The following is a 26,035-nucleotide window of genomic DNA, read 5'->3' on the forward strand; positions in this document are numbered from 1 at the left end:
TCCTTTCAAACAATCATAGGACTACCAACGGTCTGCTGGTTTTGTGTTCTTTGGTTAATTCAGTTCTCATGAACCTGTTCCTGCAGGGCTCCTGTGCCGGGAATGGAGACGCACATCCCAGTCATCTTCCTGGACCTCAGCGGTAAATATTTAATCACAATTGTTTTCCAGTTGAATTTAATGTTGAGATGCTAACACAATCTAATATGTATAAAATGCACAACACGCACATATCGCTTCAAATAAAAAAGTAATGAAAATGTGAATTCGTTAACATTAAAATGTAATTTAAAATGGTATTTTTGTATTCTTACATTATTATTATTTTTATCATGTACTTTTGGCATTTTTATTTGTTTAGTTTTTTTTAATATTACTATTTAGTATTAAGGCTTTTTTGTTGTTCGTTGTATTTTTTTTTTTTACATTTTCAGTTAGTAATTTTATTTCAATTCGTTTTCAAGGTAGCATTTCTATTTTTTGTACTTTTCTTGTATTATTTAAATTTGATTTAATTTCAGCTTTATAAAGAATGTGTTTGTTGGCATGTTTAGTTCATAACATGATCTAATATAGAGTATACCAATACAAAACATTAAATAGTTTTAAAAAAATTTAACTGCCTTAATTGCCAAAGATGATAATTAAATGATAAAAAAAAGTTAAATAATTTTAAAATATCTAAATGAAAAAGCTTTTTTAAAAGATGAATTAAATATTAGTGTTCCATTTTATTTTTGTTAATATTTTGAATTGGATTTTATTTTTATGATTATTTTTGTTAAAGTTTTAGTAATTTTCTTATGCTTTTGTCATGTTTATTAGTTTATGCACACACACAGTTTTTTTTTTTTTTTTTTTTTTCAGTTAGTGATTTTAGTATTTCATGTATTATTTATGTTTTGTTTTATTTCAGCTTTATTAAAAACTTTTTTGTTCATTTAAATAGTTTTAGTTGAACACAAACACTTTGAGTAAATATTTTACAAATTGAGTTCAGCTGACCAAAACGTTGTGAATATCTGTTGTATGATTTTAACATTTCATCTACAGCTGATGACTTCCACGATCATCTGTCCGCTCCTCTAGCTGGAGGTCTGGATGCTGCGCTCGACAGAGAAGATAAAGATGATTTCATGGACTTACAGATAGTCAGATACTACGATAATGAGGTGAGGAGACTCAGTGGAACAGAAAACTGCTCCACGATATTCCACGATAGATGAAGGAACCCCTCTCTTCCCACAGGTGAAGGCAGAGGCATCATGGGACTGCACCGTTCATGACAGTCCTGAGCTGAATCGAGCGACGGGGCCGGATCACAGGATTTACCTCACCGTCCGCACCATGGTTCTGCTCAGTCATCCCGCACAAATGCAGCTGGTGCTACGCAAGCGCATCTGTGTGAGCCTCACCGGACGACAGGTGTGTGACTCAACTGATGAGTGGATTCATTGAGTGCTCTGTTATCGATCGGATCTCTTCCTGCAGGGTTTTGCTCAAAGTCTGCTGAGGAGAATGTCTCAACGCAGCTCAGTTCACGGCTGTGGAGTCACGTTTGAGATCGTCTCCAATATCCCAGGGGTACGTGAAGAGAAACACGATCTTTTCTTGTTTAAGCAATGTGAATTCTTTATACTATACATCAGTGTTCAGAAGTTTGAGGTCTGTAAGATTTTTTTTTTTTTTGAAAGAAGTATCTTATGCTCATCAGGACTGCATTTATTTAAAAAATAAATAAATAAAATAAGTGTTTTCCATTTGAATATATTGTAAAATGTAATTTATTTCTGTGATCAAAGCTGAATTTTTATCATCATTACTCCAGTCTTCAGTGTCACATGATCTTCAGATATCATTCTGATATGCTGATTTGCTGCTCAAGAAACATTTCAGATTATTAACAGTGTTGATTGATAAAACTCAAAAGAACAGCATTCATTTGAAATAAAATCTTTTTAACATTATAAATGGCTTTATTGTCCCTTTTGATCAGTTTAGTGCATCCTTGCTGAATAGAAGTACTAATTATTTCTTTCAAAAAATTGTACTGACACCAAACTTTTGAACGGGACTGTACAGAAGCCTGTGAGAAACGGGTAACAGAAGCAGGTGTGTGCATTTGTTGACAGGACATTCAGAGCTCTGAGGACAGAGAGATGCTCGCCCGGCTGGCTGCCAGCACCGACAACCCAGGAGCCGACAGTGAAGCCGCCATCCAGAAATACCTGCGGAGTGTGTTAGCGGTGGACAACATCCTCACGCTGGACCGTCTCAGACAGGTCTGACACACACGTGCAGGATTGTATCTGCTTTATATATATATATATATATATATATATATATATATATATATATATATATACAGTACAGACCAAAAGTTTGGAAACATTAATATTTTTTAATGTTTTTGAAAAGAAGTTTCTTCTGCTCATCAAGCCTGCATTTATTTGATCAAAAAATACAGAAAAAACAGTAATATTGTGCAATATTATTACAACTTAAAATAATAGTTTTCTATTTGAATATACTTTAAAAAATAATTTATTCCTGTGATGAAAAGCTGAATTTTCAGCATCATTTACTCCAGCCTTCAGTGTCACATGTAACATCCAGTCTATCACATGATCATTTAGAAATCATTCTAATATTCTGATTTATTATGAGTGTTGGAAAACAGTTCTGCTGTCTAATTCTTGCGGTGTCTAATATATTTGATGAATAAAAGGTTAAAAAGAACTGCATTTATTCAAAATAAAAAAACAAACTACTAATAATATATATTCTAATAATATATTTTCTTTACTATCACTTTTTTATCAATTTAACACATCCTTGCTGAATAAAAGTATTGATTTTATTTAAAAAAAAAAAAAAAGGAAGAAAAAAAAAATACTGACCCCAAATTACTGACCAGTAGTGTATATTGTTATTACAAAATATTTATATTTTAAAAACATAGCTTCTTTTTTCTTTTACTTTTTATTCATCAAAGTATCCTAAAAAGTATCACATGTTCTGAAAAAATATTAAGCAGCAGAACTGTTTCCAACTTTGATAATGAATCATCATATTAGAATGATTTCTAAAGGATCATGTGATAATGATCCTAAAAATTCAGCTTTGCATCACAGAAATAAATGATAATTTAAAGTATAATAAATTTAAAAACAATTATTTTAAATTGTAATAATTTATCACAATATTACATTTTATTTCTGTATTTTTGATCAAATAAATGCAGGCTTGATGAGCAGAAGAAACTTCTTTCAAAAACATTAAAAATAGTAATGTTTCCAAACTTTTGGTCTGTACTGTATATATTTGTTTTTGTGTGTATATATATATATATATATATATATATATATATATATATATATATATATATATTATATATATATATATATATATATATATATATATATATATATATATATATATATATATGCCTAAATAAGAATATAAATGCTTTGTTTTTTGCTGTATACACGTGTCATCTTTTGTGAATTCAGGAGGTTTCGGTGAGGGAACGTCTATCAGATAAAGGAAAGATTTCCAAACGCGGCCTCAGTTCACCAAATGTACACCGGGTAAGACATAAACAGCATCTCTGAGCAAAAATGCATCATATAAATCAGCTCAGACCATATCCAGAAATGAAACACAGTCTGTTTATTTTTCAGCTTTCTGGCAGCGGGAAAGATCTGTCATCCAGCCAAGACTCAGAAGACAATAAAGTGAGAAAACACAGCGTAAATAGTGGCGTAACGGTTTAGATTTCCTATGTTTTGGTTTGTGTCTCAGTTCGGTAAATACTTAGCATGCCACTGTTTTGGGAAACCACTCGTAACAAGCAATGATTTACAGAGCTGGGTAGATTACTTACAAATTATAGTCTGTTACTGATTCCAAATTACTTGACAAAAATTGTAGTTAGTAACATAATCCATTACATTACATAGTTTAGGTAATCAGACTACATTTTGATTACTTTTAGATTACTCATTAACACATTGATTTAAATAAAATAATATTGTACCATATTGATATTAATTTAACTGTCACCGTCCCACCTGTGGGACGCTTGGCGCTCTTTTTTTTTTGTTGTCCTTTTTCTCTATAAAATCTTTTAGTAATTATCATAAATTATATATCTTTTGAAAGCTTAGAAGCCCAAGATTCATCCTGTGATTCAACCATTTTGAAATCGGACATTGCGTTACCATGGAAATGGTACTTTAAAATCTTATGGTGGTCTCCTCCCCCTTAGTGGGCGGGTGTTAAGTGTCATATTACAAAATGCATTACGGTCTTTTAGAATCAAACCTTTTTATAATTTTGACAACAAACATATCATTGAAAGATCTGAGTCTCAGGATTCCATATTTGGTGGTTATTTTGAGTATTGAAGTAAAATTGACAGAAATCTAGGGAAAAATTCGTTAAACAAAATTCAAAGGAGTTTTGATGGCTCCCAGTGGCTGTTTGTGGTATGACACCCTAAATAAAATCTCACAGGAACCTCAATTTTTTTAATATCAACTTCAAATTTGGAACATAACTTATTTAGACAGAAGGCTTTTAATTTTATACCAATTTTAGAGTAAAAACCTGTTATGAAAAAATATTTATAATAAATAAAAATAAAATAAAATTAATATAGCGCATTTTATTTACAGTACATTTAAACTTCTATAACTTTTTAATACTTTAATTTTTTGAAAAAATTCCACTTTTGACAAAATCTGCTATTTTTTTTCTTTAAAAAGAGACCAACCTTAGGTCTATATTCCAAAGTGTTCATAAAATACAACAATTTAAGTTTGGATAGTGCACCTTTAATGCCTATTTTAAAAAATGGGGGTGACAGTTAAATGCAAAGTAATATATTCCATTCGTTGTTATTAAAAACATAAAGTGAATCAAGCATTACATTTCAGGGTTTCCCAAACTGAGGTTTTGAAGGAACTGCAGGGGGTTTGTGAGTTTAATAAAAAGCTAATAAATAACTAAGTCATAAAAATGTAAAATTAAAATCATTTTAAAATATTTAGTTAACCTGCATGTCACGTTGGGATAATTTTTTTTTTTTTAAAGTAACAGATGAAAAAGAATTAGGGAGAATCAATAAAATATGAATAAATTATTTATATTGTGAAAATATAGGTCAAATGTTACTGTACTCTGATTACAAGTATTTTAAAATGTAATTTAATCTATATACAAGTATTTAATTATTGCAAACAGATTATGAAATCAGATTACATGTAATCAATTACTAACCAGCTCTGATGATTTATTACTGGGATCACTCAGTAACATCCAGTATACTCAGATTTGTACAGTATTTGCATCTTTTAATTTTCAAGTTCATTTTTAACACCTTAGCAACACCCTAGCAACCACTTATAATACCATAGCAACATAAAATGCTTAGAACACCCTAGCAACCACTTATAATACCATAGCAACATAAAATGCTTAGAACACCCTAGCAACCACTTATAATACCATAGCAAGATAAAAATACTCAGAACACCTTAGCAACACCCCAGCAACCAGCGTAAACTCTCTAGTTCTCTTGTCAGCGAGCACCACTTTTCATTTACTGCCCATCCAGATGTTCAGCCTGATTACTGACGGTTTCTTGTCTGTGCTTTGATGTTCTGTAGGGTGGTTGGGACAGTCGGCAGGAGATTTCTGTGCTAACATCAGCCACGAAGAGCCCTTCTCACTCAGCGTCTGTACAAAATCAGAACGCAGAGCCAGGTAACTGTCCTCATCCTCTTCTGCTGTCCACCTTCCCCTTCACAGGTAAGACTGAGCTTACATTACCTGATGGAGTTTGACTTTCCTCAAGAGTTTGGCTGTCTAACATGACAACAGCAACAAACAAAAAAAAAAACAGCAAAAATAACACTCAGAACACCTTAGCAACACCCTGGCAACCATCCAGAACACTATAGCCACATAAAAACAGTGAGTGCACCTTAGCTTCACCCTAGCAAAAAACTCTAGCAACATGATAAAAACACTCAAAACACCTTAGCAACACCCTAGAGCAGACAGTAACACACAGCCACATAGTAACATTGTTAAAAAAAATACTTGGAACACCTTAGCAACACCCTAGCAACCACTCAATACCACTGTAACAATATACAAGTGATAAAACACCCTAGCAACCACTCATAATACAACTGCAACTTAATCAACAACTCTGTAACAATGTAAAAGTGTTAAAGTGATATAGCAACCTATCATAATATAATTGTAACTTCAAAGTATGATAAAACTTGGCTGAATGTCACGTCACTCACTAACAATATACAAGTGATAAAACACCCTAGCAACCACTCATAATACAAGTGAAAGTTCTGAGTTAAACTTAGCAACTCCCTATCAACAATTCAGAAAAATATAGCAACATGATAAATATGCTCAGAATACCACAGCAACACCCTAGAAAACATCCAAAATACCTTAGCAACACAGTAAAACACTCAGAACGCCTTAGCAACACCATAGCAATCATATAGCTACACTGTTAAAAATACTTGGAACACCTTAGCAATGCCCTAGCAACCACTCATAATACCACAGCAATTGCATAGCAACTTAAAACATCATAGCCACACCTTAACAACCACTCATAATACCACTGAAACTTCAAAGTAACATGATTAAAATACTCAAAACACCTTAGCGACATCCTAGCAATCATTAAGAACACTATAGCAACATGGTAAAGATGCTCAGAACACCTTAGTGGCACCCTAGCAACCACATAGCATCATTAAAAATACTGGGAACACCTTAACATTGCCCTAGCAACCACTCCTAGTACAACAGCAACTGTATACAAATGATAAAACACTCAGAATACCTTAGCAACACCCTACAACCACACATAATACCACAGCAGTTGCATAGCAACATAAAAAATATTAAGAACACCTTAGCAACACCCTAGCAACCACATGTAATACCACAGCAACTGCAAAGCAACATAAAAAACTTAAAATCTTAGCACTGCCGTAGCAACCCACGTGCAATACTACTTGCAACTGTGTACAAATGATAAAACACTCAAAATTCCATAGCAACACTTTAGTGACCACTCATAATATCACTGCAACTTCAAAGTAACACAATACTCAGAACACCTTAGCAACACCCTAGCAACAGGCCACATATTTCTAGCACCTTGTCAGCAAGCACCACTTTTCTTCAGATAAGTTATTGAAAGCTGTAACTGATTGCTAGTACCCTTGACCTGCTGGCCTGTGCATTAACTCAGCACTGCATGGCGCTTATTAAAGGTGTGTGTTTGCAGCAGTTGTTTGGTGCATGTGGTCTGTGTGCAATAAAGTAAAACTGTTCAGTAAAAAGTGTATGTGCTTCTCTGACCGCTGTGCTCTGATTGGAGGTGCTGATCCACTTATGTAGTTCTGCTTTGCACTTTTTTTTAACTCACATGGGTTCCTTGCTCTTTTCTCTTCTGCTTTTCTTCTGTCCTTCCATCTTCCTTTCCTCTGCTGCTGCTCAAACCCGTGTTCCTGCAGGTCTCTCAGGATTTGCTGCATCTTATTTCTCCCCAGTGAAAGCTCTAGTGTCTCCAGTACCCAAGATGTTCAAGACTCTGTTGTCCAAGAATGAGGAGAAGAAAGAGACGAGTCCTCCTGCTGCCTTTGAGCAGGTAACAACACCTGCTGTGGCTCTAAAATATACTTCACAAAACATTTCTAGATTTAGGAAAGCATAATATACTATTATCACTGCAAAGTGTACCAATATGTGATTAGCATTCAATGTCCTGGACTTATACATTTAGAGTTCATGGTTATGTCTCATCTGTATTGAAATGATGAATGTTTTTACTATAGTAAAATAAAATGAAATAATAAAAAAAATAATTGCAACATTCATCAAATTGCAAAATGTATGGCAAATGTGTAGTATTCCTGGTAAAATACCTATTTTTAATTTCAACTAGAATGTGCCACGTATTGTTGTTCAGTCTGTCAGTCTTGAAGACATCAACAGCTATGAACTGGTAAGTCTGTTCAGTTGGAACCCGAAAAAATGTATATATACAATGTTTTTATCTTTTTGAATAGTAATAAGAATATTTTATGTTTTAATGTTTATATAAAACATCATGTTTGATCTTTTATTTTGAAGACTCCACAGGCTCTTTCAAAAGACCGTACTCAAGACAGCCAATCAGAATCTGCTTCCTTTCTGCCCATATTTCCGGTTATTCCTGATAAAGTAGAGACCACTGAAGCATCCACCATATCCTCAGAAACCACGTCTGACATCAAGATGGTAAGTCTACATGTATTATGCTCCTTATTAGTATTGTGAACAGTATCTGGTGATGTGGTGTAGTGGGTAACATAAAAGTTGGTTTTAATACTATGTATATTATTACTTATCTTGATCTTTATGATCTCCTCAGAGCCGTGCTATGGAAACTCCAATTTCAGAGAATTCCGAGAATAAGGAGATTCTGTTGCCTCATCTTCCACAAGAAGTTAAAGAAGTTCCACCTCTTTCTGTTCCTCCAGTGGCTGAGGAAGTTCTACCATCTAATCTTACTCCAGAAGTTGAGGTTCCACCTCCTAATCGATCTTCAGAGGTTAAGGATGTTCTACATCCATCTGTTCCTCAAGTGAGTGAGGAAGTTCTACCATCTAATCTTACTCCAGAAGTTGAGGAGGTTATATCTCCATCTGTTCCTCCAGTGGTTGATGAAGTTCTAGCTCCTAATATTTCGCCAGAGACTGAGGAAGATCTTTTTCCGTCTGTTTCTGCAGAAGTCAGAAAGATTCCACCTCTTTCTGCTTCTTCAGGAGTCAAAGAGTCTCTACTTCCCATGTTTCCATCCGAGAATAACAAGGTTCCACCTCCTGCTTCTGTAGAGGTTGAATACCCCAAGCAAAGCCCAGTTGGTGAATCAACAAACAGCTCCATCAGCGACGTCTCAAGTGGATACATCTCCACAAGTGTCTCCACAGCGACTCTCTCGGAGTGTGCGGTCTCGAATCTTGACCCTCCTCTCCTTGACAGCACAAAGGCCAAAATAGACTCTACTTCCAAAACAACTGAACCAAACACAGAGTTTGTGCCAACAAGCAGCACATCCCCAGAGCATCAGTCAAAACTTGAACCAGCTGACCTAGAACTTGGAAGACAGGCACCTACAGAACCGCAGACTTCAGAAGAACATGGTCAAGTGTCTCCTCTTGATACATCTCCTCAAAAACTCCTAAGTGTTTCTGATTCCTTACCTCAAGAAACCTCTGAAGCCAACATCTCTTCATCTTGTTCAGCCGCATCAGTACCATCTACACCTCTGGCACCACCAGCTGCCTCGAAAGCAACTAAACCATCAGTTCCAGTCAAGACAGCTAAGCCAGCAACGGCTGACCAGCAATCAAGACCTGAACAAAACGTCAAACCCACTCCTGCTCCCACCTCCAACCCTTTCCAAATCCACAGAGTCAAATCCTCCGGCCTTAAGTCATTCAAAGTGATCTTGCATGAAGAAGTCGAAGAGAGCAAAACTAAACTCAGTAACTCTTTATCTTCACTGAGTGAGTCTCAAGAAAGACTGGAGATGCTTTCAGATTCAGAGGAAAGCCTTGAGATTCCCGACTGGCTGAAAGAGGATGAATATGTGTCTGTGGGCACAAATAAAACTGGAACAGTCCGTTATGTTGGACCGACTGACTTTGCAAAGGGCGTTTGGGTTGGAGTGGAACTTGATGTTCCAGCAGGTTGGTAATGCTCTTTAACTTCAGTAGATCAATTTATCAGTAGAGTCAATACTACTGGCATGCATATCAGATTCCAGTCATTGGAAAGGTCTTGCAACCCATTGACCATGGACAATGGATTTGCAAATATTGTTTGTAAGGAGCATTTTCATGGATAACTTGAAGTTAGTAGATCTAGAGAACACTGTGTGGAGTGCCACCTTCTTGCTGTACTGGCCAGGGCTGCATTTCCCAAAAGCATCGTAAGCTTAAATACATTGTAAAGACCATTGGTGCCAATGGCTTCTACGATCTTCTTGGGCTTATGATGCTTTTAGGAAATACAGCTCTGGTCCCAGGTGTTCCATGTTGTGGACCTGCGGTTTTGTAGGATTCAAAATGGTACTCCCTATTGCCTTTTTAAAAAATGTATCAATGGACCATTGATTTCGCAATGGTTCTCTTCTCGTATCTGCCACCAAATAATGATATGCTTATTCATTTCTAGATAAAAACGATGGTTTAGACTTGTGGATGTGTATGATTCAGAATTGCGCTCACTAGTGCCTTTTTACAAAATTTACACTTACATAGACTTCATAGTGGTCCACTAACCAACTTTTTCTATTACGAGAAATTATGTCTAATCCCATGATGGACCATTGATTGAAAAATATTCTCTCGTCATATGCACCACCAGATAATTATGCTCTTCTTCATTTCTAGGTACAAACAATGGTTTGGACTTGTGGTTTTAGATTCAAAATGGTTCTCATTAGGCCCTTTTTACGAAATGTACACTTGCCTATACTTGAAAGCAGTAGACTAACGAATTGTCCCAATTATTTAAAATAACGTCCAATCCCATGATCAATGCAAATCATTGATTTACAAATGTTCTCCTCACATATGCACCACCAAACAATTAGGCTTGTCTTAATTTCTAGGTAAAAACGACGGTTTGTACTTGTGGTATCACTTGACTCAAAGTTGTGCTCAATAGTGACTTTTTATGAAATTTACATTTGCATAGACTTCACAGTGGTTCACTGTTTCAATTACAAGAAATGATGCCTAATCCCATGATCATTTGACTGTTGATTTGGAAATATGATTTTGAAAAATGGTGCTCACTAATCCCTAATTAAATGAAATGTATACTTGCATGGACTTTAAAAGCAGTCCACTAACCAAGAGTTCAAATGTTCCTTTTGTATGCACCACCCAATAATTATGCTTGTCTTAATAGGTAAAAACAATGGTTCGGACTTGCAGACTCAAAATGGTGCTTGCCTAATGCCTTTTTTATGAAATTTACACTTGCATAGATTTCACAGTGGTCCACTTACCAACGGTTTTAATTAAGAAATGATGTCTAATCCCATGATTAATTGATCATTGATTTCAAATGTTTTGCACCAAATAATTATGCTATTCTTCATGTCCAGGTAAAAACGATGGTTCGGTTGGCGGTCGCCATTACTTCCACTGCAACCCCGGTTACGGCGTTCTCGTGAGACCAAATCGGGTCACGAAAGCGGAAGGTACCGCTAAACGGTCAAGGCAGAAACGCAAGCAGAACCTTTCAGGATCTAGTCCCAACCTGGCAGCCCTTACAGCGATGGCCAAAGGAGAAGCTGGAGCACGCAAGGGTGAAAACAGGAAGTCTTGGGTTAGCTGAGGACAATGCATCCTTGTTGATGGATGTGTCTGGAGGACAGTATTGGTATGGCGCGGAAACACTACACTGATACTGGCAGGGATCTAACTGTCATCTGATTTACTAATGCATATTTGCACTACATAGTGCCTAGTGTTCGAAAAACCTATGTTTCAAGGCACATTTTAAGCCTCAGTAAGCAGTATTTTTGGTATTATTCTTTTTAAAAATGTTTTTAATATCACAAAGTGCCCTGTTATCTGAAGCCAATGTCAAGGAGCATGTGGATGTTCTCTAAAAAAAAAATCAAGGATTCACTTGAGTGCTTCATTTCATGATTTTACATACAGTAGGAAGCTGGGATGGGTTTTACTTGTGGAGATTGAAAGTGCCACACAGTTTTATTCATAAATGAATAATTTTAGTGTTATTATGGTGAGTTAGTTCTGTATTTTCTGTTGGTTTGGTACCTTTGTATTGTTTTTTTTTTCTTCTGCTGCTTCTTGAATGAGTAATTTATGATCAAATTATTTGTTTATTTATTTTGCAGATCAAACTAATGACAAAAAATAATGTTGAAGATTTTATATTGCAATGGTGAGCGTAATAAACTTTATTTTATCATCTTGCCTTCTTATAAACTTGCCTTCTGCATGTAAAAGTAAAAGATTTTATATACACGTCAAACTCTTAAAAGAATAATATCAGACGGTTGATCTTCAATATACCTTTATTCTCCAGAAGATAAAGTACTAAAATAAACACAAGTTTTAAAAAAAGTCATTTTAAACAAAGAAACTGTACAAAAAGTTCATATATACTATAGTATACTTACAGAACAGTCTACTGTCCAAAAAAGGCACTAAATTCTTAAATGGGAGATACATGTTTCACAACAGAATGCTTTGAAATCATAGAATTATTTGATTCAAACAATCTTTAAATTCATAGTTTCTTATTTAACTATACAGTTGCTTTTATAAGCCTATAGGTTTTTTTTTGTTTATAGACATGAAAATGCACTCTGAGGAACTAAATGGAAAGCACCCCCTTTGAACCAGCAGGGCTACATTACAGAATTAAACCGTTCGTTGCTCTAGAATTGAACACTTGAGACAACAGAACGAGTCATTTGTAGAATCTGTATGTCGCTTTGAGATCATGTAAATGTCAATACTTGACATCATCCTGCAGTTTGGCACATATAAAGAGGCTGTAATGACACGCATACGTGGACAATTGAACACATTTGAACATTACAGCATTAGAAAATGACCTTTTTTGTGTATCGCTGCAATGTTTAAATGTAACAAACTAATAGTACAAAAAAAAAATGTGGCAAATAAAAGTGAAGGGGGTGCTTGATCTGATTCAGACACGCTTCAGGAGACTGCTCTGAACATAAAACATAAAAACGGTGTAAAACAATCAAAAAAAAAAAAAAAAATCTTGAATTATTATTAAACACAAATTGGCATTTCATAAATATCAGTTGTACACAGGAAGATAGAGAAAGGATACATAAAAACTGGGCTTCATTATTCTTGACACTTTTTAGCTGTTTGTAAAACCATTCTTATGTAATTTTCACTTTATGTAAGTGTTGCATTGAGTTTGGGATCATTAGAATGGCTCTACGAATCATTCGTTCTGCTCGTTTGAATGAATGAAGCCCAGCAAGAGAATCAAGTTCTTTTAGAACCTTTTTTTAATTAAAAAAAGCTACATTTTGGAACCAAGCTTATGTTAGATGAGAGTTCAGACTCTCGAAGCTCTGTGGCAGCAGAACAAACATTTATCAGTCAGTCTCTCATGAACAATTAACACTGTGTAATTCTGATGTCATTTCATAATAATAAAGCTTCGTGGGAGTTTGCACGTTATAATTCTGACAGCGTTCAACTTGAGCCAGAATTTTAGTGGAATGATATTTCACGTTGACGTGTTTGATTTTCAACACGATGAGAGCAGATGTTTCAGTCTTGACACTTTGTGTGAAATCTTTGCATGGATATAAAACGTGAAAGCGAAATAAATGCAAACGTAAGAATAGCGCTTTAATGCAAATGCACTTTGGGTAATGCTTGATACTTAACGGTTTAAAATGAAGAAAGCTAGCCGTCTGCTGACTGCAGGTTCATTTAGAGTCCAGGAGACTTCAGCTTTTGCGCAGAATAACTTGCGCTTTGGCGGTTATGTAACCACATCTTTCAAGTTTCACTACAATTATAATTAACCCCCCCCCCCCCCCATTTGAACATGATTCAAATCAAAACACAGTATAACGCAACTGGATAAATCTCACTATATATCCAGGTTAAATTTCATCCACAAACCAAAAGGAAAATATTAAATTTTATTTTGCATTTTGAAGATATTTTTCAGGGCATCATAGCAATTATGCAATTGAATCTAATCTAATCTTATGCACATTTTCCCTCAAAATATTTTAATATTTATTTTTTTTTTTGATTATTTTTCAAGTCAGCATACAGTGTGTGTTTAAGACCATAAACGCTTTACAATTTAAAAGATTTTTGGAAAGGAAAGTGTGTTTTAAAATGTGCAAACAAACCTCTACAGTCTCTAAAATATTTATTTTATGCAAAATATATTAATTTCCCTTTCATTTTGTGGTGAAATGTGTTCACGACGGTTTTCATGAGATTCACTCAATTGCTGTTTGATGAAATTAATTACAAAAGTAAAGTAGAAACGTTAAACCTGTTAACTGAGAGCATCTGTAGTGGGAATGGAGGAGATATTTGCACCTGCCTTTAGCTTATCTGTGAGAATGAGGGTCGCTGGAGCACACAGACAGGAAGCACACCAAACATTATACAAGTTACTGGAATGAGGTACGAGGTTTGGGTCAGCAAGGGTTTCGGGAGGCTTAAATAAGAGCCGAACATCGTGGAACGACCTTCCACTTATCAGTTCCTGTCAAGAGTGTGTGTCGTTGTCTCTGGGTGTGTTTAGTGGTTCAGCAGGAGTGTCGATGGCAGGCGATACTGGATTCTAAAAGCTTGAGACAGAGCGCTGATTTGGTCATTGCTCCATGAACACGTCCACACACGCACTCATAGATCCTCTTCGTCCAGTGGTCTTCCTCAGTCATCATCCAGTGACTCTGTCTTGATTTCACTGGCCACGCCTCCCGGGCGGGACAGGGCGAGGATGCTGTGATTGACAGCTGCCATCTCCACGGCGAGAGAGATGGGGTCCTGGTGGTCTGCGTGATTGCCGGCGTCATCCAAAGAGACGCGTACGTGAATTAACAACTGTGTCAGTGAAACATTCAATATCAGGTTACAAAAGTAATAAACTTTTTTTGTAGTATGTTAAAATGTAAAAATAAACTTTTGCTTTAAATGGAAAAATTTTCTAAAGACTTGAAACAAACAATAAATGAATACATCAGAAATAAATGGCAGTCAGAATGGGATCAATGTCTTAATAATAAGTTGCATAAATAATATAAATCCTGATGAAATAAATCCTGATGTGAGGATAAAACAATCTCTGTTTTGAGAATCGTTGGAATCAAGTCATCTGTTCAAGATGCAGAATAGGACATTCAAAAATTACATGTCAATTTTTACTCTCAGGAGAAAATCCTCCAACATGTTCATCTTGTCAGAATTCATTGTCCATTAAACACATCCTTCTAGATTGTATTACATCTGCCCCTGTGAGAAACCTTTTTTATTCTGTTGATACTTTTGAAAAAGTTTTTAATCAAGTGAATCCAAGCATGGTTCTAAGATTTCTAGAGGAAATAAATTTTAAACATCTTTTCTAGTCTTCCTTTGATTGATTGCACTTTATTCTCGCCATGAATATAGCCTTAGAAGCTGGTATGGCGTTTAAAAGAAAAGAAAGAAAGAAATGGAAAATTTTACATTTCATTGTAGGCATTTCATTTTTTTTCAATCATACAATCAATATCATACTGATTTCACTATTGCATTGGTCAAAATAATATAAAAGTTTACACACTAATATCATAAATTCAGAATATATTTATAAAAATGTAAGTAAATTGTTTTATTACATATACAATTTTTATTTTATTTTTATATATATATTAAAATTAACACACAAATCATATTTCATTTAACACAATGTCTTTTGGGGGGTAATTTCTCAGCCCAAAAGGTTTTGGTACATCATGTAATGAATTAAAATTTGAATCGTTTTATTGCTTAACAGCCCATATATTTATATATATACACACACACATACATTTACAATTATTTATTAAATACATTTCTAAAAAAAAAAAATACACTTATATATTTTATTTTAATTTATTTATTTTACCCCCAGAAATTTACTTATGTTAGTCGTTATTTAGTTTGTGGCCATTTTTACTCTCTCTGACCTTACAGCAGGCTGTTTTTCACTGCAGACTTTCCTTTGAGTTTTCAAATAACTTCATCTTGAACTTTGATTATTTGTGTGTGTGTGTGTGTGTAATGCTTTTATCTGTTTTCCTGTGATACCTGTGTTGGTGAGGTGGGCTCCAGACGGTAGTAACCAAAGGGTCTGTTCACGCCTCTCTTTTCAAAATAGGTAACATCACAACCCTGAAATGAAATCACTGAGATCAACTTTAGCGGTAGTGTTAAATATCCCAAATTCAACAGTTTGATCTAAAAGAAAAGAAAAGAAAAGACGCCGGCTCCTCTAGTTCAGAGGAGTCGTTTGATTCTCTCACCTGCTCGTTGTAGTCGTTAGCGTCGATGTCGTCACTGTTGGAGTGTCCTCCGGGACTCTGCACATCGATCCCGTGACTCTCCAAGATTGTGGCTCTGGAAAAAAGACCCTGTCATGAAACATCTGAAACTCTTTAAAAACTACTACCACAACAAACGAACATTAGCAAATGATTTACTACTAGTAACCGAACCGGTGAACTCCTGACTGATTTGAACATGTTCCTTCATCAAGGCAAAGTCCTTACTATGAAATAAAAACTAAAACTGAAATAAAATATAAAATTTATACATTTAAAAAAAAAAAAAAAATTCTGCTACTGTAGTTGCCAAAGAAACATTCACATTTTTCTGCATGTAGTTTTACTTGATGTACTAAAAAAAAAAGGATAAAAATTACAAAAACACTATATAAATAAATATAAAAATAAATGGGAAATGAAAACAGAAAATACTCAAAATTATTACCAAAAACTACAATAGTATTTCTGCTATAAATCAACTAAAACACAGTACCAATATTGGCCCTCCTCTTGATCTCTTTGCGTCGGTTGGCAAACCAGTTGTAGACTTTCAATGATGTGACTCTTTCCAAGTCAGACAGCTTCTTTCCTAGACAGAAAAGATTGAAAGGTCAAAGATGATTGCGAAAATGCAAATACATTTTGTAATTTGTAGTGCAACAGATATTCACACAACCACAGCTGCTCCAGCATTTCTACCTGGTTTCTGAATAACAGCGTTACAGGCATTAGCGATTTCTTCTCGTTTGGCTTCATCTGGATATTGATTATCACTGAAATAGCTGCAGAGAGAACAAAGGGTAAACATTGTACAGTTAGCCGGGCTTGCCTGTTGATTTGAGCTGAAGAAGTGCATTTTATGATAACAGATTTTGAAATGTTTATGAGACATAAGATGATGCCGTTATCTGTCTCACCTCTCCATCACCGCAAGACATTCCTTCCTCCAGGTGAATCGACTGCCTCTGCGCAGACGGAAGCTTCCAGGGGCGGAGCTTATGGGGGGTGGAGTCTGACGCCACTCCATCTCATCCAGAGATACAGGGGTGGGCCGCATATTTAATGTGGCACCTGAAAATATAAATTAATGATATATACAATACCATTCAAAAATTTGGGGTTTGGTACATCTGCTCACCAAGTCTGCATTTATTTGATCAAAAATACAATATATATATATATATATAATTATTATAAGAGCCTTCACTGTCGGTTTTGATCAGTCCTTACTAAATAAACATTTTCTTTCCAGAAAAAAAACAAACCTTACTGACCCCAAACTTGTGAATGGCAGTGTATTTAAACATTTTAGCCTGTAACTGGGTTCAACCTTATCTTTGTACATTTATCAACCTACAGTCAAACAAGCAAAGTTCATTAACCTGGCGTTGTCTTCTCCAGCTGGTACCAGCGATAGAAAGCTCGTTTCTTCTGTTCGCTGAGATCTGAGCCCTGCTGGAGGAGCCAGTGAGAGATTCTGCTCTGACTGATGCCTGACGCACAAAGACAAAACTAATCAATAACAAGTGAATGCACAAGTCAGAGTCAAACTGACAGAACATTAACAAAACAACCGTCTTACATTCAGAATTTTTATTTTGGTTTGGTAATTACGGTTAAATCTATTGTGCATTCTGTCCTTGCTGAAAACAGAATGCTGTAAAGCGACACAATCTTAGTTAATCGGAACATATTGTGTAACATAAATCCAAGTTAAATGGGATTGTGAATAATTAACTGCATTCAGTGGCGGAATTTTGATCCATACACTTGTTGCACTTGTGAACAAAAACTCTTAGGAAATCAAGGAGATTTCATTTGTCGCATCACACCTGGTTTTATAAATATTCCCGTTTCAGAGCATCTGGTGCATGCTGTCGATTACCACAGACAATCATTTTGAATTGTGTACATGCTTCAGTACTAAAGTGTTATTTGAGCTGTGAAGTAAAAAATGTCTATATTTAACCTGTGAAGTCTAAACCCTCTAGCAGATGGACTACTATTCTTGGCAGATGAACTTCCTGTGGTTTGCAAAGACAAGGTCAGTAAGGGATTCTATCAATCAATAGGACACTATTGAAGACAAGACAGATAACACTGCATAGCGTTCACTAAAATAATACAGATTAATGCTGAAGGTTATTCGATTGTCAGCAGTTTTCTGTCTTTTTGTTGTTTGGTTAGCATTAAAAACACAGAGAGCCGCAGGTATATTTGGCTGCTGTCACTCTGAAGACCTAATGCAACATATTTGACCCATGTAATGTTCACTGCAGGCAAAGCCATTGTTTTTTAGGGGCCATGCACCGAAGGTGTGAAAGCACCTATTGTATCCACTGGCGTTCTTCTTCGTCCACGCTTGAGTCTATGGCAGCCCATAGAACCGCTTGCGGGAAAGTTGTGAAATTTGGCACACTGATAGAGGACAGTCTCAACATTGACCATAGCAAGTTTGGCGTCTCTAACTCAAACTCTCTAGTGCCACCACTTGTCCAAAGTTTCACTCATGTTTATGCTAATAACTTTTGAACCATAAGGGCTAGAAACAAAATGTATTCCTTGGCCCAAGCCGATTCGATTCCGTCATTAACATTTTTCCGCCGTTTTGAATTTTCTGAAAAGCCTTTTTCGAAGTCCTCCCAGGCCGTTGCTCCGATTTTCACAAATATTTAACCAGATCATCTTCAGACCATGCAGACCATACAAGTCGATTAGTCAAACAACACCAAACTTTGTATGTGCCATTGCGCCACCTATTGGTCAGAAGTGATAAGCCAATAAATCATATTACTAATATTTGTTTTTATGATTTTGACTTAAATCATCTTTAAATGGTTTTAATTATGGTACTCATTGCTGCATTTGATCTGATACTTGCTTTTGTAGTGCTTGGCCCCGAAATTTTTTGTTTTTGCTATATATATGTTTTTGTATTTATTTTTTTTTTATTTTATATTTGTATATAGTTTTTTTTGTGTTTTATTATATTTTAGTTAATTTTGATGTTTTGTTTAAGATTAGTGGTAGCACTAGTCAGTAGCACTTAGAACAAATTTTACATTTGGCTGATATATTTAAAATGTTATTCCTAAAAACATGGCCTAAAAAAAACTCTAATATATATATATATAAAAACTATTTTCAACCTGGCTTTTAATGTTCAGATTTCTTTTTTGATAATGTATGCAAATTATCGTATTCAGTAATGAACCATTAAAATGTACCATACTTTTTAATTGAAATAAATATATAAATATTAATACATTACTTATACCTACCTAGTGCATTAACTAATGTTAACCGATACCACTTTAAAATTTCAAAATGTATTTGTAAATGTTGAAATTAACCTTTGCTGCTCTAGGAACAGACACAACCCTGAAAAATTAGGTATGTATTTAACAGATTAAGATAACCGATTGTTCCAGCAATTAAAGAACTTAAAAACATGTAAAAAAAAAAAAAAAAAAAAAATATGACTAAACAGTGTGCAAACTTGACGTAGTTATGGCCAGACAACTGCAGCATTTTTCTTGCACAGAGTGTATTTTTACGTTTATTACAGTGCAACGTCCTGCCCCGTAGACTTACATTTCTGTAATGATTGCTGCCGACTGATTGAACATGATAGATGTTTTATGAAGTGGGGTAACAGGGTGATGAGGGACTGACCTGTGACCTGAGCCACCACGGCCTGTGAAATGCGTCTGTTGCCCAGAAAGGCTTTGATTTCCTCTTTCACCAGGGTGCTGTCCCGCCTGCACACATCACAGGACGCAAACATAACAGCTGCAATTCAACACCACAACAACATGATGTCTGTGAAGATTCAGTTATCACACTCATCACAGAAAGTTTCCGAGCAAAACGACCCTGCTTACAACCGGTAAACAGCCACACACCACCAACTCTAAATTCAGGACAGCTTTAGAGAGTTTAACTTTGAGTTTTTTAGAGTTTGAATCAGCTTTTAACTTTGACCCACAACAGTGAGATTTAGTTTTTTATATTTTGATTTTTTTGTTTGTTTTTTCTGTTATCGTTTTCAATTTAAAAAAAAAAAATGTATATAGTTATAGCTATATAGTTTTTATAAATTTTTATTTAAGTGTTAGTCATTTTATTACATCCAATTAAATTGCAGGAAAATTAGAAATGTTTATTTGGCTTACATATTACATAATTAGCTTACATAGAATAAGTTACCAGTTTTTTTTTGTTGTTGTTGTTAGTTTTTTTTTTTTTATTCATCTCAGGGCTCCAGACTGCTTAACTAAAATGGTTGCACACATAAATAAATGAATAAATAAAACATTAAAAATTATTATTAAAATTGCAATTTATAAAAATAATAAACATATGTATGTAATATTACTTACAATCTAACTGCCTTTAAAAATATTGGTCAACCACTAGTAAAAAAAAAAACATAATAAATAAAAATACTGTGCAGTACATACTGTATACTCCCTATTATTAAAAAAGGAACTACAACAGTATGCAACAAATATTTTGAATGTTAATATACAACATTGTTGTCACATTATTTCAAAATGTTGCATTACTGAGTGATTGATTTGAGTGCAAAAATCATCTCAGCTTTGTGTTTTAGTAATTTTGTTGTGTGTTTTTGTCATTTTTATTAGGCTAGTTCTTGTTTTTTTTTTATGTCTAATGTCTAATACTTCAGTTTTAGTATTTATTGTTTTAATACACCAAGTTACACTAAATAAAAATGAGAATGGTGCTAGCTGATAAATTTATATTTTTATTATTTTTAATTTCAGTTAACATTTCTACTATTTCAAGTAATGGATATTTTCTAAGAGTTAGTATTTTTAGTTGTAGTTAACTATAACAACCCTGACTGACTGACCTCATGAGCTCCTCCACCTTGTCGTCTATATCCAGGTCCTCCTCTGACCCCTCCAGCCCATACGATCTCACAGCCGCCGCACTGTTCACTGGGTAACGGTTTGGCGACAGCTTCCCATTGGGCGTCGCCGCCAAAGCGTCCCGCCCATTCTGCGCCATGGCGACCAGAGAGACCGGCGAGGGTAAGACGGCGGGTGGAGATGTGGCGTAACTGTTGCTGGGCGACGGCGATAAATTACCGTGGAACTGCGTTTGCGTTGCTGTGGAGGTGGTGGAGGAGGTTGCCATGGTGGCGTTGCTAGTGTTATTTGAGGTGGGTGTAGTGCTGGAGGTGGTGCTGTTGGTGGCATTGGAGTCCGACGGGCCGCGCCGGCCAAACTTGTCCCCGTGCTCGCGGTCGAGTCGCTCCAGGGTGTTCAGCGCGTGCACGATCTCGGGTTTGGTCATACCTGTATGCCGCAGTCTCTGCAGCAGGTCGATCTGTTCGATAGTGAAGCGTGGCTCATCTGTGTAGTGAGACATTCTGAAGGGACACGGAGGAAAACGTTATGGAACACAATGCACATCAATCACATGTGGATCAATGGCTGCTGAGAACAGACGCTACATTGAGAACAGACTTTTTTTCATACTGACAACAACCAAGCATTCTCAGGGCTCCACAATGCTACTAAAATAGTCACAAACTAGTATAACAACAGTATGCAACAATAAATATTTCAGACGTTATTCAACATTGCAACACAGGTTTACACTTGATATATATAAAGTGTATGTGTATATATATATATAAAATTGATGATGTTGTTTCTAGTTTGTTCATAAAATAAAATAGAATATAAATGAAAATGAAATAAATGTTGTTGTATAAGATGTTCTACTTTATTATAATATTATAAAATATATATATTATGTAATAAAGATTTTTAATATGTGTCATTAAAAAGAACACACAATATAAATCAACCAACCAACCACCTGTAAAACAAAAACCTAAGAATTCCCAACAAACAGTGAGTCACGATGTTAAAAACAATGGGTGATGTTGCTTTTGATTCATTCATCTCAGGGCTTGCTGTTATTATTACATAAAATGTGACACTTTATAAGCATATTTTGTATAAATATTCTTTAACATCTCATGGCCATGATTGAGGAGTCATTATTCAATTAAATCAGTGCACTGCAATTCAGCATATTTGCACAATGCAACAACAAACACTTAAATTACTTTTGAGACTGGTACTCTTTAATAAAAGACTGACTCTCCTTAATAAAAAAAAACGGTTGTCTTTAAGAAAAAACTGACACAGAAATGCTTTAGTTAATGTTTACATGGTTTGAATCAATCCAATGGTTTGCTTACTGAACTGTTCAGAGCTTATACTAAGTTAACTAACAGCTTGTTTAATAGTCATGTTTTTGTGTTACATTGTCAACAGAATGCCCAGTGCATTGCATTGTGGGATACAGGTTGTACATTTACTCAATGTGCACGGCTTTCTAATGCGTATTTTCTATAAGAACAGTAGGAAGGAACAAACCCGGAATTCACTCGAACATGTCAAGACTTAGATCCTCCGACAAGCGAATGAATTATCATAATTTCGAGTGCTCCGCCATCTCATGGCAGCTGAGTTATGATGATAAAAGCAGGATTCATCTGACCTACTTAAAATTCTGTTTATCCAAGACGGCTTTCATCAACAAGCACAAGCAATTACTGTCGCTGTTGTCAAGGAAACCATACCACCCAATGATGGATGGAGTTTATGTAACTCCAGATTAACGCAGAATGCAAATACGGTGCATGCTTTGTTTAACCTTATAATCTAGAGCACATGGTTATATATTTAGCTAATGGTTACGTATAGTCATATTAATACCAGGCGGTAATAGATGACTAGCCAACCAGGTTACAGGTTACATTTTAACTACGTTCTTCTCACTGCACGTAAAACAGCTATTTTGAGCAATAACAACAGTGATGCTTAACTACTAATAATCTTATTTTAGCTTCATGTTGCGGCAAAAATGAATGGGAAGACTGGCAACCCAGTGGCCTTGTGGCAACTAATCTTAATTTAACCATCACAGTATCGCAGCTGGTTTGCTGTGAAATTCCTTACTGGTTTGGGGTTTTCCATTATACCAGACCTACTATATTTACACAAGTTAACCGTTAACCTTACACTGCTGGAGCCAAAGCACTCGCTGCTAAAAAAAGGGCTCAGCAAGCTTTTGTACGGCATAATTGCTTCCACTTAGATCTCAGATGATCCTTATAAAAGTCTGTGATAGGAAGGTGGCAGCCGCTGTGGGTTTCTAAAAATATATCAGCGCGAGGCTTTTATCTGAGGCAGAAATGGTGTGTGCGATGAAAGATACAAATCGCTGTCTTTTGTCACGCATGCAATCCTCCTCTGACATCTCTTAACATGCACAGAGGGTCTCACCCATAAGCCCTGCTGCATTAGTGATCATGTGGCATTAAATACTGCAGGCGTTCACTGCAGGGCTCTTTATGAGGGCACAGCTGCAGAGACTGCAAGTCAAGGGTGCAGTCCTGCACCGCATGCACACGTGCATCAGCTCATCTGACTGCATACACACAAGTCAAATGAGTTCACGGAGAGCTTTAAATAATAATCCACATGAGAATCCATGGGCCCTTCTTCTTTTCATTAAAGAACTACAGCTTACGGAGACGCGGTCATCGTGAAACGCAAAATTAAGACTGAATTTAGCAGGATTGAAAATGTCTCAACATTCTACTATTTTGGCTGTTTTTACAATGTTCTCCATGTATAGTTTCCAAAACCTAGCAACAAACAGTAGTACACGGCATGCTATAGTTGACTGTAAATAATGATTAATTTCATTAATGGTTATAGAGGTATGGTTTGGCACAAGGTGTATGACTTAAAAGTGTACATTTAACCTTTAAACCCTTCGATATCTAAAACAGTGCAAGTTAGTATACATTAAAACGGGAACAGGATGCATTTTAACAGCTTACTTGCTTATGTATTCATTTAGGTGTTGCAAAAGACTTCACCAGGAGCTTCTATAAATAGTAGCGTGCATAAAAAGAAGAAAGAAATCTTTTTCCATGCATCTGAACGCTCCTCACATCCTCTGACAGATACTGGAAACTCAAGTTATGAATGCAGATCAGAACAAGTCCATGCAGCAAACACATGATCTATGAGGATTATTAGCAAATCATTTTAGTTTAACTTCATTTCCATCAATGCAATGCATGTGAAGGGGCTTCGGTTGACCTTCAAAGCCCAGACTTTGTTTTTAAGATATGTTTTTTTTTTTTCTAATGCATGTCATATGATTGTGATAAAAGCACAGATATACGCCCATCATCTCTGTGCATGGAAACTAACAGCATATCCAAAAAGACCGCCAGCGTGCAAACGAAATATAAACATGCATATAATAAACAAGCACTTATTAAACAACAATTCAAACGAGACAAACATTAAATAAATAAAAAATAAGTTTTGCATGACTCGTGTCCTGACCTTTGCAGACAGACAACAAAAGCGCTTAAAATAACACATGCATAAACAAATAAATCTCAGAGAGTTATTCAAATGATTGTTTATGAATATTCATTGGTAAATATAACACATGTGCACAAATAAATACATGAGTTAAGCCCTTACACACTAGGAAAACTGACTACATAACTCATTGAGTGACTGTTATATTACTTTATAAACTAGACATGTAAACAAGCCTATATAGATTTAAACTAGATAGATATGTCGGTTAAAATTAAATCACGAAGCTTGCAAAAACAACAACAAAAACAAAACGAACTGAATTATCCAGGCGGCTAGTTAGCTTAGCACGAGCCATCACAAAACTGACTCTCCTCAAGGATAAAATCACATTTCTTACCTGGAATGAGGAAAATACACAAAATCTCAGCGCAGCAGATCATTTAATGCGCTCTGTCAGGCGATGAAGATGATAGTTTATATGATGTTGTGAAGAAGACTCGCCCTGACTGACTGACTGACTGTCTTTGTCTGACTGACAGCAGCCGCGCTGACGTCACGCCGCACGCCTCGGAACCACTCGGGAAATGTAGTTTTTCACGAACGCGCCTCCACAGTGAATGTCTTCTAGATAGATAGCATAGACATAGATAGACGTGTTTCTTTTGTTATATTTCAATCAGAGTACAGAAAAGAAGCGGAAAGGCAACGGGAGATAGTGTGAAAGACGAATGTTTCCTTTAAGTAACTTTATAATACGTGAAAGTGTGTATAAAGTTCATTTATTTACATAAACAGTTGCTTGGACATGATATTTTCAGGTTTTTTTCTTTCATTAAATGAGAAGAAACAAGAAAGAGTGTGGGACATTTCCCTACCATTGACTATAAATTGTCTCCAGCAATACTTTTTATCATTAAATGTATGTGAAATCACTGTTGTTGTAATTTCGGCTACATCTCAAACCACTGCTATTACCAAAGAAGTTAAAGTAAATGCGATAGAAATGTACGTCCTTGAAACTGAGCTTTTCGAAACGAATCAGTTAAACCATTGCATCGCAAAATGATTCACTGTTTCGAAGTGCTCCAATTGGATCGCGTATCGGGAATCATTTGATTGAGATCGGGACTTCAGAGCGGGTTCACGAATCATTTGATTTAGATCTGAACTTCAGAACGGGTTTGCAAATCATTTCACAAATTACATTTGTGATAGGTGTTTCTAAGTCCCAATCAAAAATGATGGTTCACGAATCCTTATTCAGATCTGGACTTCGGAACGGGTATCACAAATCATTTGTTTTAGGTTAGGATTTCAGAGCCCGTATCACGAATCATTTGATTCTGATCGGGACTTTGGAGCGAGTTTGTGAATCTATTGATTTAGGTAGGAATTTCGGAGCATGGATCGCAAATCATTTAATTCAGATTGGGACTTCAGGGGATAGCGTATCGCGAATCATTTGAATTAG

At 35.6% G+C, this 26,035-nt stretch overlaps 2 protein-coding genes across 3 annotated transcripts in view; one reads left to right on the forward strand and one right to left on the reverse strand.

The window, feature by feature from the left end:
* The window catches only part of kif13bb (kinesin family member 13Bb), a 30,753-nt gene extending 18,705 nt beyond the window's left edge, over positions 1 to 12,048 (forward strand). The window contains 13 exon segments of the mRNA XM_042746308.1: positions 87 to 142; positions 1,054 to 1,172; positions 1,249 to 1,425; positions 1,492 to 1,584; positions 2,133 to 2,282; positions 3,513 to 3,590; positions 3,684 to 3,737; positions 5,673 to 5,769; positions 7,566 to 7,699; positions 7,997 to 8,056; positions 8,185 to 8,331; positions 8,465 to 9,785; positions 11,213 to 12,048. Coding sequence (XP_042602242.1) covers positions 87 to 142; positions 1,054 to 1,172; positions 1,249 to 1,425; positions 1,492 to 1,584; positions 2,133 to 2,282; positions 3,513 to 3,590; positions 3,684 to 3,737; positions 5,673 to 5,769; positions 7,566 to 7,699; positions 7,997 to 8,056; positions 8,185 to 8,331; positions 8,465 to 9,785; positions 11,213 to 11,445 — 2,719 coding nt within the window. The 3' untranslated portion in view covers positions 11,446 to 12,048.
* A 714-nt stretch (positions 12,049 to 12,762) lies between these two features.
* On the reverse strand, positions 12,763 to 25,124 carry hmbox1b (homeobox containing 1 b). Of its 2 annotated transcripts, none has more exons than XM_042746307.1 (10): positions 24,962 to 25,123; positions 21,045 to 21,566; positions 19,841 to 19,926; positions 17,548 to 17,658; positions 17,083 to 17,236; positions 16,865 to 16,947; positions 16,659 to 16,754; positions 16,145 to 16,236; positions 15,930 to 16,013; positions 12,763 to 14,678 (listed from the first exon to the last, which is right to left on the reverse strand). In XM_042746307.1, the coding sequence occupies exons 2-10, from the start codon at positions 21,563 to 21,565 to the stop codon at positions 14,535 to 14,537; spliced, it is 1,371 nt and encodes a 456-aa protein (XP_042602241.1). In that variant the 5' UTR covers position 21,566; positions 24,962 to 25,123; the 3' UTR covers positions 12,763 to 14,534. The 2 variants fall into 2 exon arrangements, 1 of the variants encoding a protein (XP_042602241.1); XR_006157448.1 differs by having other exon boundaries at positions 14,537 to 14,678; positions 16,145 to 16,252; positions 24,962 to 25,124.
* Positions 25,125 to 26,035: the final 911 nt, after the last annotated feature.

Source organism: Cyprinus carpio, chromosome B20 (assembly GCF_018340385.1).
Source record: "Cyprinus carpio isolate SPL01 chromosome B20, ASM1834038v1, whole genome shotgun sequence".
NCBI classification, from domain to species: domain Eukaryota; kingdom Metazoa; phylum Chordata; class Actinopteri; order Cypriniformes; family Cyprinidae; genus Cyprinus; species Cyprinus carpio.